The sequence below is a fragment of the Toxotes jaculatrix genome, chromosome 6 (assembly GCF_017976425.1).
Source record: "Toxotes jaculatrix isolate fToxJac2 chromosome 6, fToxJac2.pri, whole genome shotgun sequence".
Lineage (NCBI taxonomy): Eukaryota > Metazoa > Chordata > Actinopteri > Toxotidae > Toxotes > Toxotes jaculatrix.
This window is the reverse complement of record NC_054399.1, coordinates 3,568,578-3,588,121: the sequence shown is the minus strand read 5'-3', so window position 1 is coordinate 3,588,121 and position 19,544 is coordinate 3,568,578. Positions and strand designations below refer to the sequence as shown.

Sequence of the window (19,544 nt, the reverse complement as noted above, 5' to 3'; positions counted from 1 at the left end):
AAAGTTATTTCAGCCGCAGTTTCTCCGTCTGACTAACACCAGCAAATCTACATTTAGAGTCCTGGAGTCACAGGATGTCTCACATTAATGGAGCACAACTTGCTGTTTTCTCATTATCACTCGTGTTGCTTTCATTTTTTTCATGTGTGCAACAGGAATTAACAGTACGGCAACAGTATGTTATGCTTTGAGAATGATTGGGATGGTCCATCAGGAAATCAGGGAGAACAGGACCTGCACTCGCGGTATTGTAAAAGAAAAAAATCCCTGCGTCTTAGACCACCATTATCAAAGAGATTTTTAATTCATAAAGATTTTAGAACAGGACCTGCTGACCCTCATGCTACTTCATACTGTGCGAGCAGCAGTGGCAACATGCCATGGTCATTACAAACTTAGAAATCTGTCTGAGGAACCTAAATCAGCTGTGTATCAGCTGGTTCCAGCTGGCAGGTTACTGTCTACAAGTGGACAACGGTTCTGCTTTGAGTGGGTCACGAGCATGTGGGTCAGCTTTGTAACTGCTAATTACTTTGGAATGTAGTGAATTTGTAGAGTAGTGCCTTTGTTTTGAAGGACCATTTCCTTTTTCCTAGTGAGTAGCTAGTCATGTGACCCTCGTCTTGCACCTCTGTCCGTCTTGGAGCCTCTGCTGCTTATAGCCATGGGGGGTATTAAAAAAAGCTGGATATGGTGCCGCCGCGCCGCCTTGCTGCCTATCTGTCCCTGTGGCCACTCGCGGTATTGCAAAAGAAAAAATTCCCTGCGCCTTAGACCACCATTATCAAAGAGATTTTTAATTCATAAAGATTTTATATTTGTTAAATGCACAACACAAGCAAATCTGGAAAACTTTCTGAGCTGATGCTCTCGGCAAGCAATTTTCATTCAAGTGACTGTGCACTGTTTTTGAATTCCATGTCCACATCTTATAATCAATACATCTGATGTTTAAGGTGGAAACCCTGTGGATGTGCTGTGTGATCAGGACATAGAATAATGTTTTCTCCACCTCTCTAACACATTTCAGCTCACACCTCCTCACCACACGCTTTCATAAGCCCCTCCCTCCCCCTGTAACCCATGGCAGAACACATGGTTCAGACACTCGCGGCTGCAGTGTGTCTTTGGATCCCGCAAACACGGAGGTGGCGACTCGACCCGCACATGGAGCCGGTGTGGTTGTGATCTCTTCTAATGTCAAGTGCCACTGATTAAGTCTATGAATACAAATTTTAACATGAGCAGATTCACTAGAAATCATTTGTTCACACATTTTTTTTTTTTTTTTATCAAGAAACACATGTTGAATCATCCTTGACACGCTTCACCGCAGCCTGCTGTCGCGTCACGTGTACAGCCACCCTCAGCTCGGGGTCCGCCCCCTGCAGCTCTGATTGCTCGGTTCACATTCACAGGCTGCAGGTGTGTCCTGACTGCAGCTCGCCAACCAATAGCACAAAGCCATTGTTCTCCTACAGTTTAAAGTGGAAGTCAGCAGAAACACCAGACTGTGCCCTACTGTTAAAATTCATCTTGTTAATGATCTTTTTTTTCTGCACTAGCAAACGTCTGAGTCTGTGTGAGCTTCCTGACGCAGGTGACGGGGGGACATTTGTTTGTATCTGCATGTGTTGTATGAGGATGTGTGTGTCTGCTTACTTGTCCACGTGTCAGCCATCATAACACCAAGGTGAAAAGGCTTCATCCGCTGAGTCGCAGCAATCTATGTCCTGGTAGAGTCCACTCTCATCAGTATCACCACAATGGTGTCCAGCTGAGCAGTGACTCAGCAACAAGAGGCACAGAGAGAACCACAGATAATCATATGGAGAGGGAAATGATTAAGTGTTTCCTGGATGAAGTGGGTTGTTTATCACAGACTTCTATTTTAGGAAAACCGTATCAACACCTCAGATGGCCTAAAAATCCACTGACCAATCACAATGTCCCGTCTTAACTCCAGGTGAGCCGTCCACATCCCGGCGACAACCCTCTGCTCTTCCTCTTTCTGGTTGGAGGCGTCACACCCTCAGAGCTTCGTCTCATCAAGGACATTGTCACCGCACACAAACCAGGGACCCAGGTGAGCAGGCAGGCGTCAGTTGTCTTTTACCACCAGGTGTCTGTTTCTGCATTATTTATTAATGTATATAGTAATAAACAATGTATTTATTATATATAATATTAAAACTCTGACAGGGGCCGTTCTGTCTGCATAATGCAAATTTCGTTACATTTGCTGACTTTTATTTGTAATGAAACATTTTTACACTGTGGTTTTGCTGCTGTTACTTAAACAAAAGAACTGAACTTCTGTCACCAATGACTCAAGGTAACTGAAGCAGTGTTAGAAGGACGGAAAAGAAGAAAGGACTTTTTGTCGCAGGTTGTGCGTAAGTCTGTTTTTATTAGAGTCAGCCAGTGCAGAGCTTTACAAAATCTGCAACAAGAAACATGTGATACCTCAAGGTCTGATTCAAATAAATAAAAACACAAATATATTATAAATCATGTCAGTGACAGAGCTCCAAACCAACAGGCCAGTCACTCAGCAGCCGTCTTATTACATTTTACCTTACAGATGGAGACATTATCAAGTATCAGTTAAAAACCTTGCAAACAGATTAAATTTGAATCATCAACATCTACTTGATAAATCTGTTCTTCCATCACGAACAGACGTATGAAGCTACAAGTTGCTGCTGATGACTCATTAAAATTTTGTCCAAAAGCGTTCATGTTCCTTTAGAAACGCAAAACTGTAAAAGCCCAACCAGGGAACGTGATCATTAAAATACACATTCAGCAAGAACAATGAAAATGGAGTATAAAGAACTCAACTGGCATTGATCTGTCGTCTCTTTAGCTGTGAAAAATCAAATAGAGATAAAACACAGGAGAGACTCAGACGGCACATTTACAAACTGTCCACCTTCAGACAGATTTCAGACTGAGCCTGGCAGAGAATGAAGGAGCATAAACACTGACCTACATACACAGGTGGCTCAGATCAGGTGTAGAGGTGAGGGCGTCATCTGATCCTTGCACCTATTAATTGCGTACATGAGATGTTGTGTCTGCCGGTTTAAGTGCTGATTACATGTGCAGTCCACGGTAACATGTAAAACATGCAGATGAATGCGTCTTCTCTGGGTGAGAGGAGTGTGAGGAAGGTGAAGAGGGAGATCAGGCTCGGTGATGTGGGTTTGTCTTAATAAAAGGCTTTGAGAAGGAGGCCAGAGGCAATGAAAGGTCTGGCCAGGATCAAAGCCTTCCATCTGCAATCAGGGAAACTGAATAAAGACTAGCTTATATATAATAACCACGCTGGCCCACACACACACACACACACTAACCTTAGCACATATATGCACAGCATACTGTGGACCAGCCTTTGTGTGGACCAGATATTCATGACGTTCTGCTTCATCTTCCACTGAAGTTCCACTGAAAACAAACTGCAAAGTTTTGGTCTTGTGCTCGGACAAAACATTTCCCCTGAAACGGACTCACTCTGCCACTACAAACAGGCCCGCTGCCAGTTTTAGGTGCTGACCCAGAGCTAAAGCAACACTGCTGCAGAAAAACAGAGCTTCTCTGTTATACAACACCAGAGAGCTGAGGTTCTAATTCTCACTAGGAAGGACCGAGAGAGCGCACATCTCAGCTGGACGGTCTTCTAAATCTGTCATTTACAAACACAGAAATGTGTGTTTTTTTCATCTGTATCTGAACCCAGATCTGCTTCCAGAGAGACTTATATCATGGGATATATTTATAAAAGGGTGAGTCAGAGTTGTTCCATTCAAAGAAAATGCAGCAGTTAATGAAAAAACTTTGTCCTTGGGTAACTGCTTAACTTTCCACCTATTCTCGTTTTTAAAAATTGAATGTGATAGTCCAGTTGAAATCTGTCTGTCGAGTGTCAGACCCCTCCCCCCCCGCAGACTTCACAGGCCAGTGTGAAATGTTTGTACCAGGAGTTTGCGTCTTTGCACAGCTTGAATTCCCAGTGGTTACCATGAATTCTTAAGCCCCATTGACACATGCACCTCTTACATTGTAGTAGCGCTTTGACAGACGTTGGTCTCATGTCTGAATAAGCACTCGAGTCACTTTTACTCCCTGGAAAATAGAATAGAATTGATACTAAGCTCACAAGGACTATTTCACCAGATTGGACCTGGTAACATTTCAGTTACTCTTCATTAACACGGTGACATGGTGAAGGGTTAAAGAATAGTTAACTGTAGATTTCTTATTTGTGACTATGTCAGAAAGCAAAGGGACTTGACTGCAGTGTATGCTGCTGATTTATGTGCCCACCTTGAGGGCGGCTGCTTGTCATACAATGCTCGTTCACTACCAGACTTGTAATGGCTTTAACAGCAGAAAAAACTTTAACGCGTGTGTTGTGTTCTGCTCCAGGTGCTGGTTCTGTCCACCAGGTTGCTGAGGCCGACAGATATCCCCGAGCTGCTCTTCGCCACCCAGAGACTGGCGCCTGATATCGGTGTGTAGAAGGCCGTCACATGGAAACACACACACACGTGGAAGGACTCATGCACCACAAACAAAGGCTGTGCATGAAAATCAAGGAAGTGAAAAGCAAACACAACATTCCTTTTCTTCGTATGTCAGTTGTTTGATTTAACTGAATTCTAAAGAGAACTGTAAAGTAATGATATAAAACTAGATATTTACTATATATATTGAGTTTATCGTTCTGTGAAACAGTAAAGAAATTTTACATTAATGTGTGTGACAGACAACACGCTGAGCGTAAGGTGTAAAATTACAGCAGCATGTTTCAGGTACTGCTCACATCAGATCATAATATGAACAGTAAAAAAAATTTTTCCACACACAGCACATCAGCCTGCGTGAAAAACAGGCCACATGTGTGAACTCATTACAAGCGGAGGTGTAAACAGAGGAAGGCCTGCTGTTGCACACTCTGTTAGCATCCACTCTCACCTCGCCGCGTCACAGGGCAGCAAATAAGAGCAGAATAATTAACAAGTTGTTTCACACTCTCTGCTATTAGCCTGGTAATTCCCTCACACCTAGAGATCACCTAAACCCTCCCATGCCTTCCCCCTCCCTCTTCATACTCTCCTCTCCGACATGAATCATCTCGGCTAGAGCTCCGTAATTTCACCCACCTACGCACCTGCATTGTTTCTGAATAATGAGAGTCTCCCACATTTTGTCCAATGCAGAGAGTCAGGGAGTGTAGTCATCCAGTAAGTCCTGTGGGCTGTAGTCCACTGACGGCTCATAACAGGATATTCAGGATTCACTAATTAGATTGGGAATTGTAAATAAACAGATCTCCAGCGTACACACATTCAGGTTTTATTGGAAAAGTGCTTCATATCATTTCTGTTTTCTGTCCTCGTCCTCTGGGAGCTCGCAGTTCTCAGAAGAGTCCCCAATAAAACGAGGTAATCTCTGAGAAAACTAACATGAACTGTCAGCTCAGATTATTTTAACAGCTTTTTTTTCAGTTTGATTTCCTGGGGTCAAAGACAACACCGGGTTTTTGGCTTTGGACAGACACTGAGGTCTGAGAAGCGGCTGTACAGTCACGCCTCTATTGTTTTCAGTTCTATTCACTTCTGCTGTTATCAAAGAGTTTTCATAAGAATCGGTTTATTCATGGGTCAGACTATCTGTGCGTCATCTCCCTCACAGTAGGAATGATATTTGGAGCCAAGGACATGACATGGACTTAAAAGGGTTTTGAAATGTGCTGTGTACATGTGCTGCAGCGAAAAAAATTATACATGTACCACAGAGATCCAGATGTTTCTGCTGCCAGATGTGCATGTGCAAACACGTAAATGAAAAACCAGAGACAGAATCAAATTCATCATCATTTTATTGTGAACGCAAAGTGAATTTGTACCAAATAAATAACAACAGGCCCTTTGGACTATTCCTTTTTATAAAGTGCATCAGTGATAATAACCGCCAACATGCTACATAATAAATTGCCCCACTATACCCCCCCCCATGCACACACACACACAACCTCTACTCATCACTCTGTTATACACAATGATGCTTCTGGATTCTGCCAAAAAATATACTAATACAATAGACTGAGCGCACACACAGCTGCACAGAGCCCTGGCTCGAGTGGCTGGTATAATAATACCAGCATTTAGCAGTGCCCTTTAGTGGCAGTCTGAATTCGGTACCGCCACAATGAGCAGCACAGCTAAAAATAAGCAGTAGGGTCCTTCGGAGCTGCTGTTGCCAGGTGAGCTTGATTTGCAGTTTTTGATTTTACATGTTTTACATGCAGAGAGTCTGGGGTTCAGTCGGCCTCACGCAGCTGCCTCTGCATCCTCTGTCGTCCTTTTCTATCCTGAGCAGGCGACGAAGTCCCTCGCTGCTTCTCCTCACACGTGGTATTTGTCAGGACAGACACCAGCTCACTGGTCGTTACCTCTGTAAAGATTCATCTGCCTCTCACTATACAGAACCCACCGACGTTCATCTCACATCTGCCTTCGTCAGCCAGACTGGAACAGGACTTCGCTGGAGAAGCACAAATCTTCTCTGTCCTCTTTTCTCTTTAACCTCCAACTCTTTCTTTCTTTCTGTGGCCACCCTGGACCACTTTCAATGTCTAGTCCTCACACCGAGGTAACAGTCCTGACTTTTGCAGACAGCGCTTGCTTGAAACGCCTCTTCAGATCTTGCATGTTGGGGGATTTTGGCCTGGGGATGAGGGGCGAGCGCCTCTTCTCCGTGGCAGCGCCGGCAGAGTTGTTTGAGGAGTTGGAGGCAGGGGGCGGCTGCTTGGCTAGCTGGCAGCACAGCCTGTGGAAAGCACCGTGCACCTGGCTGTAGTCCTCGCTGGCAGACACTTCATAGAAAGAGCAGCCCAGCGTCCCCGCCAGCAGAGGGCCCTGCTGGGAGTCGACCCGCCTCAGGTGCAGCAGGTCCGCCTTGTTGGCCAGCAGGATCACCGGAGGCATGTTGGCACCGCCGGCGCGAGCAACCAGCTGGTGCAGCTGTTCGATCAGGTCGAAGCTGCGCCGGTCTGTCACAGAGTACACCAGCACCACGGCGTCGGCCCACTGGATGGAGCAGGTCACGTGGTCAGGTACGCTGATGCCATTATCTGTCATCTGGGAAGCAAAGAAAGAGGGAGACTGAGTAAAACATCAGCCAGCACACTTACTGAGACAAACACTTTCAGTTTTCCTGAATTCAGACCAGATTAAATGTTCCCCGGCTTTATGTAACTGATCTTTTGTAATGACTGGAATGCTGCGAGGAGCTATAGGGTTACTCCTCCACAACAGAGAGGTGAGACTGAGGAGTCTGGATGTGGATCAGAGTATCATTTACCCTGGCCCCAGACATCCATTACCCTAAATAGAGAGATTAGACAACCAGACTGGGGGGGGGGGGGGTATATAGGCTACACACACTTCGGTGTTGGACAGATGCCCAGTCAAACAAGACTCAGATGATCTTAACAGTCACACAGTGAATTAGATTATATTATCTTTGTATTGGATTATCCACAGCTCTCAAACTGATTTTCATGTGTTAAACCCAGTCGGCTCTGTTACCTGACAGTCAGCACAGGGAGAATAAACTGTGAGGTGTCTGGTTTCTGCCTCAGAAGAAAAGAGCTGAATTAATAAAAAAAAAAAAAAAACTCACCTCCGCACCAGGGGTGTCCTGAACCTGGATGGTCACTTGCTCTCCGTCCACCTGGACCTCTCTAGAGTAGAGATTACCTGTGCGCGCGCACACACACACACACACGGGAAACATTAATATTAAACACCGACAGTTTCACAGCGTTAATGAGTCAGTTTGTCACGTTTCATCCTCAGACGTCGTATCGCTCTTTAACTCACCCGCATTTCTCTCATAGTCTCCGATGAAGCGCCTTGTTAGGAATCTCACCACGAGCGCTGAAATAAAGCGAAGAGAGGAGAAAACGTTAAATTATGTGACCGGCTGTAAAACGGATTAAATCACTTCACCACTGCGCTGCGAGTGAACTACAGCACAGTGATTTTACGCTGTTTCCTCACCTGTTTTCCCAACTCCGCTGCCTCCTATCACAGCTATTTTAATGACCCGGTTAGGGACCAAGTATTCGGGTGCTGGATACTCTGCGATGGTCGACATGTTCTGGATGAGACGCATTTTTTCCCCCCGGTTTGTCAATTCGGTACAAAAAATAAGGAGAGATAGTAAAGTAGAGATAAAAACTTTTTTTTCGCAGAAAAATAAAATAGGTAAAGTTTATTCCTGTATTTCGTGGATCCACAGAGGCAGACAGTCGACACGAGCACGAGCCGGATGAAACCGATGCAGCGCAGCGACCGAGTGCGGGTGCCGAGTGAGCGCAGGCGGCTCTTATAGCGCTCGAGCCGGGGTGACATCTGATTGGGCGGCTGGTGATTCCTCCACGCCCCCACCGCCTCCCTCGTGCGCGCCCGCCTACACGTGGATATGCCAGATACACACAAGCCAGAGCTGCTCCTGCAACAGGTGGGACCTGGGTGTCCGGACAAAACAGGCTTTTATTCGGAGGAGAAGAGGGAGAAAAATGGTATCTCGCTTTATAGCGACACAATCATACTGTTAAATAAAATATGTATATATATATATATAAACAAAAATTATTATTCTGTGGTGAAATAAACAACAGATACCCTGTTTTTATCTATTCAGTTTATGCTGACATAAACATCCTTCAAAATTATCCCACTACTTTTTTTCCTTCATTAAATTTTTTTGTGGTATATTTGAGTTTAGCTGTGAAATTATCTGGGATGCGGTTGAATCCTGTTCCCGGTGTTGTGTTGCAGCTGGTGACCTGTTCAGACATGCCCCTAAACTTGTGAATCTTCCACACAGGGGGTGATGTTGGACAAATAACAGCCCCCCCACACACCCACCCACACCACTAACCACCTTAAAAGAACTTGTGAAAGCCTTCATGCTGTGGATGTGAGAGCTGCAGACCTCATCCATCCAGAAATTACAGGACATTTCAGGCAATTATCCATGAAAAGCAACTAAAATACTGCAGGTATCTATTTTTAGGGGAATACTGCAGCACAAGAAAACATTTGATTCACGTGACAAATCTGCTCAGCAGCTGCTCTCTGCGCTCTGATTTAACCTGTATCATCTCTTTGTCCCACTTTCCTTTGCGTCCTCTGTCACGTCCCCCACACGCCTCCCTCTCCCTCACCCCATCTTTCATTTGTGCTCATGTGCGCTGAGGTATTTTGGCAACCAGCGCTTCTGTGATTATGGTCTGGTATGTATTTTTGATAAGAGTGCTGATGACAGGCGGCTGCGCTGAAATATGAAATTAGTGCCCAAGATTTCGTGAGCAGACACGGTCGTGAGGTGTGTATGCACACACACACACACAGCTGCCCCTCAAACCACATCACAGCTGGCATCATGGTTCAGGCTGCTTTCTTGCTAATAGAGAGTGAACACCGCACGTACTTGCATTTGATGACATGTTAACAGGATTCTCTGTGGTTGAGTTTCTTTTACGAATTAAAAGCTCAAAGCTTCGGCCTTTTCGAGTGAATGATGTGAGTGAGGTGTCGCCGTTTTATAATCTCAGCCCACGCTGCAGCATATTTGTAACACAGCAAGATAAAAGGCAACGCACTCTTTCCCTCCTCTAGCAACCAGGCGAGAAAGCTAATGGTGACAGATAAAGGGAGGATTCTTGTGGAGGTGTTTTTCGCCTTTTATCCTAATGAAGGTCCAGGGGTCGCACAAGAGACCCATTCAGTCCCAACAGGGACTGACTCACAGCAGAAATCAAAGTAGATTGTCTAACGCTGCCTGTAAACTGATCATGACAGATGGTTTTCAGCATCTCTCGTTTTATACCTTAAAAACAATGAATGTGTTGCGATTAAACACTTCACACTGCGGTGCAGTAACTCCAATAAACTTCACTGCACTGTCTGATGAGTCGTGCCTTCAGGTCGGCTTTGCCTTTACTTTCCCTGAGGGAGGGCTGGAGGTAAATTCAAATACCTTTGACAGTTACAACAGAGCACAACAAGGCCTGACTTAGGATCAGAGTGCCACTCACACCGAGGTGACAATAGATGGTTAGAAAGGGGAAAATGTGGTGGGGGTTTATCTTTTAGCTGGGGTGTGGACAATTGTCAGGGAGAATTTGGGGTATTCACTGCAAACAGAGGAATGTCCAGTTAACTGGGGGCTGGCGGAGGGGACGAGGGGCAGGTGAAATCTGCAGGAGGAGGAGGAGGAGGGTGTTCTCAGAAGGATGTCCTTGTTGACACAGAAGTGAGGCCTGATTTCCCGAGGTGGCCACACCTTTTACAGAGGTGCTGAGGAGAGGCATACAGCCTCCCCGTTCCCCCAGGCCTGATCCCACAAACGACCGTCATTTGGGATATCAGAGAAACTGGGGCAGTTTAGAGGCTTCCCTTGGGGCAAACCCCTCATGAGCCACGGTCATATGTTTATCAGTATCATGATAGATGCTTATCATCCTCATTGCCTTTAATCATTGTTTGTAAAGGTGTTTATTAGGAGACAATTATTTTACACTGGGCTCTGTTCTAAGGTTTTTTTGTAATCATGCATTTACTTCAAAGCTGTGTGAATACAATGAAAAAAAAACACTTAATAGTCCACATGTGGACTGTGCTGACAGGCAGGTAGAGGTTTTAAATGCAGGCAGTTGTAACTGAATCAGTAATAATGCAAAGCAGCACCTTGCTGTTGTTCACTTGTTCTGTTTTCTTGCAGGATTTTGCTGCGAATGCCCCAAAAAAACAACTGTGAAAAGCAGATCTGTTCACACATCTGTTCAGAGATCTCTGCACTTATTCGTTTATATCCACAAGTGCATTTGCATTTCCAATGACCAATGGAAATTGTATTGGCCTGCCGGCACAAGCAGCTCCTGGCCCACACAAAGGAAAAGAAGTTGTTTTCTTCTCATTGAAATGTGAACCTTCCAACATGTTCGAGCATTTGCATACCTCTGAATGTCAACAGTAGTAGGGGGGGTGGCAGTGGTGGTTGGCGGGGGAGTGTGTGCTATGGCACTGGCTCTGAATGACAATAGTACCGACCCCCTCCTCCTCCTCAAGGAATGCCATCTTCTAAGCTTTTACATTGAAGTTATCCACCTAGCCATAGATGACTTCTTAACAAACATGCTGGAAATTATTTAAATCTCGACTCCCCATCTCTCATTCATGCCCCCCGTTCTCCTGTTTACATTCCACAGCTGATCTCTGGCGTAACATTGGGTAATTGGTTTCCATTCTCATTTCTGAGGACTGACGTGCCGCACGTCAGTCCCCAAACTGTTTGTGTGTGCCAACATGTAGGCTGTGTGCACGCAGAGGAGGCAGACAGGGGAAAAAAAAGGTGTTGCGGTAATAATGGAGGATAGGGGTGTTTTCGTCTGGCGTGCATGTGACCATAGACGTGTGTTTAAGGTAAGACTTTAAACTGTGGGATTATCCTGTTTTCACTGATTGAGAAGTTGTTTTTTTCTGCTCACGTGCAAAACCTGTGAGTAAAAAAGTAAAATTAGATTTGAACAGTGCACATTTGGTCGTTTTTAAACAAATTAAGATATACAGTATTTGTAAATCTTTTTTCAGCATGTGCTTGGTGAATAGAGAGAGAGATTTTTCAACATCCACCTTCTTCACAACCGTTGTTCATTTTGATGCAACATCCTCAGCACAGTTTTTGTGTGCTCAGTAAATTGCAATGTCATCGGCACAAATTTGTAGGCGAAACAGTAATGAGCCCATAACTGCCCCCAGCAGTGCATCCATTAGATGCTGGGGACAACAGTACTGAGTTATCAGTTAGTATTAAAGCATCAAGTTCCAATTATTGTTGTGAATTTGATGGTTAAAATTCTTTGTAAAGGAGAAAGGTGGATAAATGGATCCTCAGATATCTTTGACACAAACCATTTCAGCTTCAGGCTCATTTTTGTGAGTTATCATTGTGCAGGAATCCATGGCAACAAACACTCACACACACACACACACACACACACACACACACACACACACACACACACACACACACACACACACACACACACACACACACACATATTTATTTATAATGTAATTTCAACATAAAAAGGAAAAAAAAAAGCCTTGGGAGCCGGGATGTAATGAGATAAAATCACCAAGAGAATGACAGAGGCACAGCAACAGACGGGGACATTCTGCTCTGCACAGATCATGTTGGGACATGGGCTTCAGTGGCTGAGATTTATGGATTTGGGCCACTGTCGGTAATTTAGACTTTCCCCAGGGCTCTGTCTGTCCGTCTCGCCTGTTTTACTGCCCAGCCTTAATGGAGCTGGAGGCAGAGCGAGGTCCAGGCTCGGGCCTCTGTGTTGGTTTAATGTAGACAGACAGCTTCCTTGAGGGCTGATTCTGGGCCCAGGGCCGGAGCTCCGCTTTGTGGATGTGGTTACTGAGAGGCCAAAATGAAACCAAACCCTGCTTCACATACTGGAAATTATACAAACAGTATGAGAAAGTTTATGCATAGTAGTACACACAGTACTACTACTGTGTACTGTGAAGCAATACTTAAGGTCTGGAGTGGAATTTTTTTTCTCTCTGTGTGGAAAAAGAGGAAAACGAAATGTGTGATTCAGATGTAACTCCAGCTCTGATGTGACTGTTATCACATCAGACAACAGTCTCTGGCCTCTTCACAGTCCTCAGCGGGACACAGTGACCCGCTCAGCTCGTCAGCTCACGCGTAACAGGAGCCCAGTGATGAGCAGGGTGAAAAGAGGGTGCAGTCCACGTGCAGTCTGATTCAGGTACAGAAAGAGACGAACGCTGAATATAAGCTCCCAAATATTTATTCTGATTGTAATTTCAGTTGCACAGATCATTACAAGACACCTGTCATCGTCATTGTCCTGCAGCTATTATCGTTATCCTATATCAACAAGCTTAATTACCTTGTTATTTTCAGGGGCTACCTGTGTGTCTGTCAGCCTGTGTGACCCCTGAGGCGGCGTCTCTGTCAGTCCGGTGTCTTCGAGCCTAAGTAGAGTTTTGTGCACAAACTGAGAAAAAGGCTCAGACCTGTCACTTCCTCTCACAAGAAGAATAAACCTGAATACAGGTGGATTAGGCACCTGTGAACACAGATCTGATGGCATGAATACACACGCCTAAACCAACAGAAAACTCTGGAAAACATTAGGATGTTAACAGCGTGTTTGTATCTCTGTGTGGCATAAGGACTTTCCGTCAACATGCCGTGGACAGACAGACGAGAGAAACATATTTAAGCACAAAAACAACACAGAGGCTGTCTAAAGTCTTTTGATTTGATGTAAAGTAAGGTGAAACACCGCACATCGTGCTGAAAACTGAAGAAACAACAAAAGAACCTTTTCATCAGTGAGCAGCCCTGTTGTGAAATGTTAATATCTGCTCACTCTTTTAGTTTAGTTTTTTTTTTTTTTTTCATTTGTCCTGGTCAGAAAGTGTCTTTGTGAGACAGAGCCTGAGCTGCTTCTTCAGGAGGCTCAGAGCTTATTAATCCCTCGAGTTTGAATTACTTGTCTTTTTTCTTTCGCTCTGAGTCAGAGGGAGGAAACTGCACATGTGCCGTGTCTTCACCTTGTTCGTGAGATTCACACTTAATCACTGATGCTCTCCTGCCAAGACTGTCACCGCTCGACCTGCAGTAGACCTGCACCTTTCCACAGCTCCGTTGGTTTTTGTTCACTGTGAAGCTTATGGTATGGTTTATCATTATTTCTATCATGAGTTATTCTTTTTCACTTCCCTTTGAAACAATTCGAACTGTCTTCCAAACCCCTTCGGTCTGCACATGCAGACAGACTCAGGACTGTAGTGGATCCTCCAACACGTTTCATTGTGACAGTACACTCTCATGACTGAGTGCCCCACATTCATTCATATGCATATAGACGCCCACACAGACTCCCATGCTTTGGCGTATGTTTGGTAATTATGCATCTGCGCTCACAGACATCCCACAAACAATTAAAACATTTCCGCAGGAATATGCGTGCGCGCCTGATTCAGAGGCAGACTCAGATGAATCTCCTTCTACGTTCTCAAGGTCACCTCTCTCTACAGCGCCGAGGGAGATGTTGGCTGTTTTCATTAGCACGTGTGTGTTTTAGCGGAAGTGCACAGTGTAAGTTATAATAGTTGGTAATAGTTGGAAGCAGAAAGGGAAAATCTCACCATGTTTTGACAATTCACCTGTGTACAGTAAATGCCCCCCACACCCCCCCCCCCCCCCCACCCTCCCCCCTGCCTGGCCTTTCAGAAACACATTATGTCTGCTGCAGGGAGGAGCTGTGGTGTAGCTGGGCCATTAGGACGCCACAGAGTGAGAAAAAGAAAGAGAACAGACGGGCTGAACTGCTCCGGGCAATAATGGAGGAAACGTGTTAGTGCTCTCGAAGAGTACAAAACGTACCCTACGCAAAAAAATGGCACCAAGTACAATAAAAAAAAAAAGAACCAGACGTGCGTCAGACATCCTGAAGGAAAGAAGGAATACTACGGCTTCATGTGCCACTCTCCCCCAAATACAAATACAAAGAGCAGTCCCTACCTGATGCTTCACACATCACACTGACACACTGGGACATTGTGAAGATGAAGCCTGTTCTCTGTAGAAGAACAGATGACAGTAATATTACTGATAATCTGATAAACTTGATCATTCAGATATGCACTCAGTAAGTTTCAGAGCTTGAGGGATAGGGCCTGCGTTAATATTTTCAGTGGAGCTTTTCTCCTTTTCTGTGGCAGATTTTCCATCGGTTTGACGCAGGAGAGAAAGTCAAGGTGAAAGCTGTGATTTGGTTTTTTTTTTTTATTGTTTCCGAGAAACGTTTTCACATCTAGCAGATTAGAAAAAGACTTGCACAGAATATTTTTTTATGCTGGATGCGTCAGAGAGGAGCTCAGCGTCTTTGTGCCCTGCAGACCTCAGAGAAGGAATGAGTTCACTACAGTGTATGTACATGTTTAAAGGTACAGTCCTAAGTTTTATTAAGGTGTCCCCAAATCCTCAAATCCCCAAATTTCCTCCCAGCTCACTGATTTTAAACCTCGCACAGCTCCCTCTTAAATTTAAAACCATCAGCAATGACCTGGGAGGAAATTCTTGGATTTGAGGCCCCTGTTGTACTGCATCCCATAACATGTTCCAGTAATGTGATTACTCTTTTCAACAGTACTGTACAGAAGACGGCGTAATAAGGTGAGCAATATTACATGATCACAGTCTCCTCATCAGTTTACACAGATCTGATGTTTACGTCTGTTTCATGCAGCAGAAGCTTCAGTTCATGTTTCACTCACATGCTTCATGTACATCATGATTTATTTGCTGTTTCCGTTTCACTTTGTCTCACTTTTCTTTTATCGTGACACCCTCTTTTCCACCTCAAGCATGAAAACTTTTCGTATCGACTTTACAAATTTCCAACATTTTAACTGAGGTTTGCTAATGTGCAAACTGACGAAGAGGCATAAAAACAGGTGGATGAAAACACACTCAGAGTCTTGTTTTCTCGTTGTACACGTGTTAAGTACAGAGTTTGATGCTTTTACTGGTAAAACATTTGTGAAGTATTCTAATTACTTTCTCATTGAGTGATATGAATGAATGAGATGGATTTCAATTTACGTATCATAAGAACTCGACCCACGCTGCTGTTGGGTGCGGTAACAAAAGAAATTCAAACACGTCATTTCCGTGTCCATTCCCTTATACAAGAAAAACTTTTTTTTCAGGTTCTTTCAACCTGTTTCAATCTCAGACTCAAGTCAGTGCTATGTTGAGGCAGATCAGGGCCACAGTAAAATCACTTAGCAGACCTTCAGTCTACCGAGCACCTGGCAGAGTGAATTAATGCTGTTCACAGGACTGGAAAGTGGGTCAAGCTCCACTGCTTTCTGCAGCCGTCTCCGTTCAGTGTAGACATCCAGTTATACAAACACACCTATTGTTATTGACTGTGATCTGGACAAGATGCCTCTGAGCCTCCAGAGGAGGAGAAGGGTTGCCCAGGAATCTGGAGCTGACATAGAGATGAGGATAATATGCAGGGGATATTGTACATGAGCATGTGTGCACGTGTGTGTGTGTGTGTGTGTGTGTGTGTGTGTGTGTGTGTGTGTGTGTTTCTGATAGAGCACCCATAGAAAACCAAGTCTGTCAATGCCACTGCGTATGGAAAGTTCATGAAAACTAGGCCAGTCCTTTATATAGTCACACTGCATCTATTATCCACTGACACTCTGAGCTCCTGTTATATACCTGAGTGTTTAAATTAACTGTTGAATGAACGTTACATAAACATCATCAGTGACCCTTTGCCTTTGGGTGCTGTACATCAGTTCGATCGCATCATGACAGCACTCAGTCACTCTAATGCTGCCTGTATTAGATGAACTCCTATTAGAACTCCTCTGCTCCCTGTTTTGTATCACAAGAACAATACAGCTATTGTGTCGCTGTCGCAGTTTCACTGAATGAAAATGGTTGTGGAGCAGAGCGGGAGCACTTTGAGGCAGCTGAGGCGCAGCACAGAGGAGGCTGCGAGCAGGGCTGCCACATGGAAATCAATGCTCATTTTCAGATATGTGTGCTTTTAGGATTTGGTTCTTGTAAAATGCATCACTTGAGTTTCTGCTGTGACTGGTAGCTTTGTTGGTCTGGTAGCCTGTAAAGTCATCTTGATAAATTTGTGATGAAATAATGAAAAAAATGCAGGAACCTGGACTCTTTCAAGCACAAATGCCGAACATGAACTGCTTCCACCTTCTCAAATGTGAAGAGTTTCTGTTTTCCTCTGTTTCATGTCACTGTAAACCAAAAACCTTTTGGTTTTTGACTGTTGGTTGGACAAAACAAGCGCTTTAAATCCATCACTTTGGGCTCTGGAAAATTGTATCAGTCATTTTTTACTACAGTGTCTATAAAAGGTATTTATTTGGGAGGGTTTCATGTTTTATTGTTTTACAATATTGAATCAGTGTTGAGTTAAAGAATGTCAGGTTGCACAATCCCCCTGCAGCTTGAGCAGTTTTGCTAGGAAGAATGGGGGAAAAATGCAGTGTCCAGATGTGTAAAGCTGCAGGAGACCTGTCCACACAGACTTAAGTCTGTATTGTATTTACTGCCAAAGGTGCATGTAGTAAATACTAACATGGAGGACATGGCAACTGACTATTTTGTGTTTTATCTTTTAATTAATTAAGATCACTGTGTGGAAATCTGTTTTCACTTTGACATTAAAGGTTGTTCAGTGTTTTCGGACAAGGAAACATGGGAATTTCCAAGGGGAGCGAATCCTTTTATAGGCATTGTATTCTCTGACCTTTATACAGACTAAACAATCCATCAACTATTCTGAAAAAAAATAATAGATTAATCAATAATGGACAGAAGTATTAGTTTCTGTGTGTTTACTCGGGCTGTTTGGAACATCAGATGCATTCAGAACATGCTTATCCCCGAGTCATTTCTCTATGTTCCATGCTAAGCCACTGATGACACAGAAACCAGACAAGCAGCATGCCAGTGTGTCAGTACAGGGGTGAGTCTGTTGCTCATCCACCGAGCACTGACTGCCAGTACCCAACATGCCCTGTTCCTCTGTTTATAGAAGCCTGGGTACCGTACATGTAAACTAGAGTACAGACGAGTCTGTTTGGAACAATGTGTACCAAAAGCCAATAAGCATGACAAAGGCAGAGCGTGCGACTAATAATTCACCCTCCCTCTTTCCTCTGCTGTTCCCTCTGTTCTGGCCAAGTTCTTATTATCTTGCTTTTCTCTCCATCTCAGTTAATATAACACAGGCGATGTTTATTTTATGAGGTTTTAATGCTCGGGGAGCCCCGTGAATGCAGGAATGTGTAGCTGACCAGGATGCAGGGTTTTAAATTTAATTATGCAGAGCATCCACATGTCAAGAACACGGAAATGTACTTTTTCTTTAAAGTGAAAGTGTTTTATAGTCAAAAATCAGTGCTTTAATAACCACATGCCTGTTTTATACGATATAGTTTTTCCCCACAGTATTATCTCTACTAAAAGACACAGCATAATATTTCAGCTAGATATATACATGGATACTTTATTCATCCCCAAGCGAAATTCACACCCAATATGTCTTCTTCCTTTGCACCAACTAGGCCACCTTGGCAGCACAGCTGCTCTCTCATCAACTGAACCTTTGCTACAGATCACCAGTGTAACCATCAGCACCTTTCAGTGGAGCAGCTGTGTGCTTGCTACTGTTGGTACAATCAATGTGCTACTTCTATACTCACACAAAAACAGAGCTTTGAACAATGCACAGAAAGCAGGGATTGTTATTAGAAGTTTACACGTTTTATAGGTAAAATTCATATGACTTTTGCATCATAGAGGATTGACAAGGAGAAAAGTTTTGAACAAAAGTAAAAAAAAAATTCAAATGGAGCATTAGTTTTTCAAAAAAAATGCAGCTTGACAAAAAAAAATGTCACAGCATTTGAAACATTCATAGCTGATTGTTTAAAAATATAACACGTGTGACATTTTGTATTTGCAGCCGTCACAATCCGCCCAGTCCCCAGAGCGTGTACCAGCTCTGGTACAGTGAAAAACACAAACAGTTTCTCTGTTGCAAGTAAACTCCTGTAAAACATTTTTGATAGACTGCTGCTAACCTTGATGTTTCAGAAGCCTGTGCCAAATGTCACCAGGCTGCAATAAATCACAGACTCTAAACTGGAGAATTGATGCATGATTCATTTGCCTCTTTGTAGCAGCTGAACGACAGGAAGGTCATCGGTGCTTTGAGTAGTGCAGCCAGCCTCGTTTACTGGAAACACTTTCGGAGCTTGAGGTTTTTTTTTTCTTCTCTTTGTGCATTTGTCTGTCTGTGAGTAAAGCATGTGCACCCACATGAGAGTCAGATTATTCAGCCCCACTCCTGATCTCAAATGAGGCGAGCCTGTGTTCTGAGGTTCACCTACTGGCTGGAGAAAAAACACAAAGCACAAAAAAAAAAAAAACACGTTGTGGACACAAAAGTCCTGCCAGCTCCAGACTTGAAGAGGAAAACACACGAAAAAATGAACACAGACTGAATTCACACATCCTCTCTGTTCATCTGAAGCTTCATGTCATCACATGAGCTGCCCGGCAAAGCCTGAAACAAAAACGATAGAACAGATTTTATCTGAAGAATAACGCTGTGAACAGAACATCAGATGTATGCTACTGAATTTCCACTATAGGGGGATCATTATAAGTGCATCTTATCTTTTCTCATTTCATCTTACATACAGAACTGGAGCTGTTTTCATGCCTATTTTAGATTCAGGATGTCAGTGAATGTGTATGATGTGTAGTTTTCACAATGAGCACTTTATCCATATCCACATATCCACCAGTAAGCACACGAAGAGCTGCAATGATGACAATAAAAGCAG

General features: G+C 43.9%; 2 protein-coding genes across 2 annotated transcripts in view; one reads left to right on the top strand and one right to left on the bottom strand.

The window, feature by feature from the left end:
- Positions 1 to 5,935, top strand: part of scfd2 (sec1 family domain containing 2) — a 78,996-nt gene extending 73,061 nt beyond the window's left edge. The window contains exons 8-9 of the mRNA XM_041040633.1: positions 1,967 to 2,086; positions 4,432 to 5,935. Of these exons, the coding sequence (XP_040896567.1) occupies positions 1,967 to 2,086; positions 4,432 to 4,524 (213 nt within the window). The 3' untranslated portion in view covers positions 4,525 to 5,935. The remainder of the gene's footprint in view (positions 1 to 1,966; positions 2,087 to 4,431) is intronic.
- Positions 5,870 to 8,357, bottom strand: rasl11b (RAS-like, family 11, member B). The gene is made up of 4 exons (XM_041040634.1): positions 8,073 to 8,357; positions 7,893 to 7,949; positions 7,693 to 7,769; positions 5,870 to 7,148 (listed from the first exon to the last, which is right to left on the bottom strand). Exons 1-4 carry the CDS (start codon positions 8,185 to 8,187, stop codon positions 6,651 to 6,653), a joined length of 747 nt encoding a protein of 248 aa, XP_040896568.1. The 5' UTR covers positions 8,188 to 8,357; the 3' UTR covers positions 5,870 to 6,650.
- Positions 8,358 to 19,544: the final 11,187 nt, after the last annotated feature.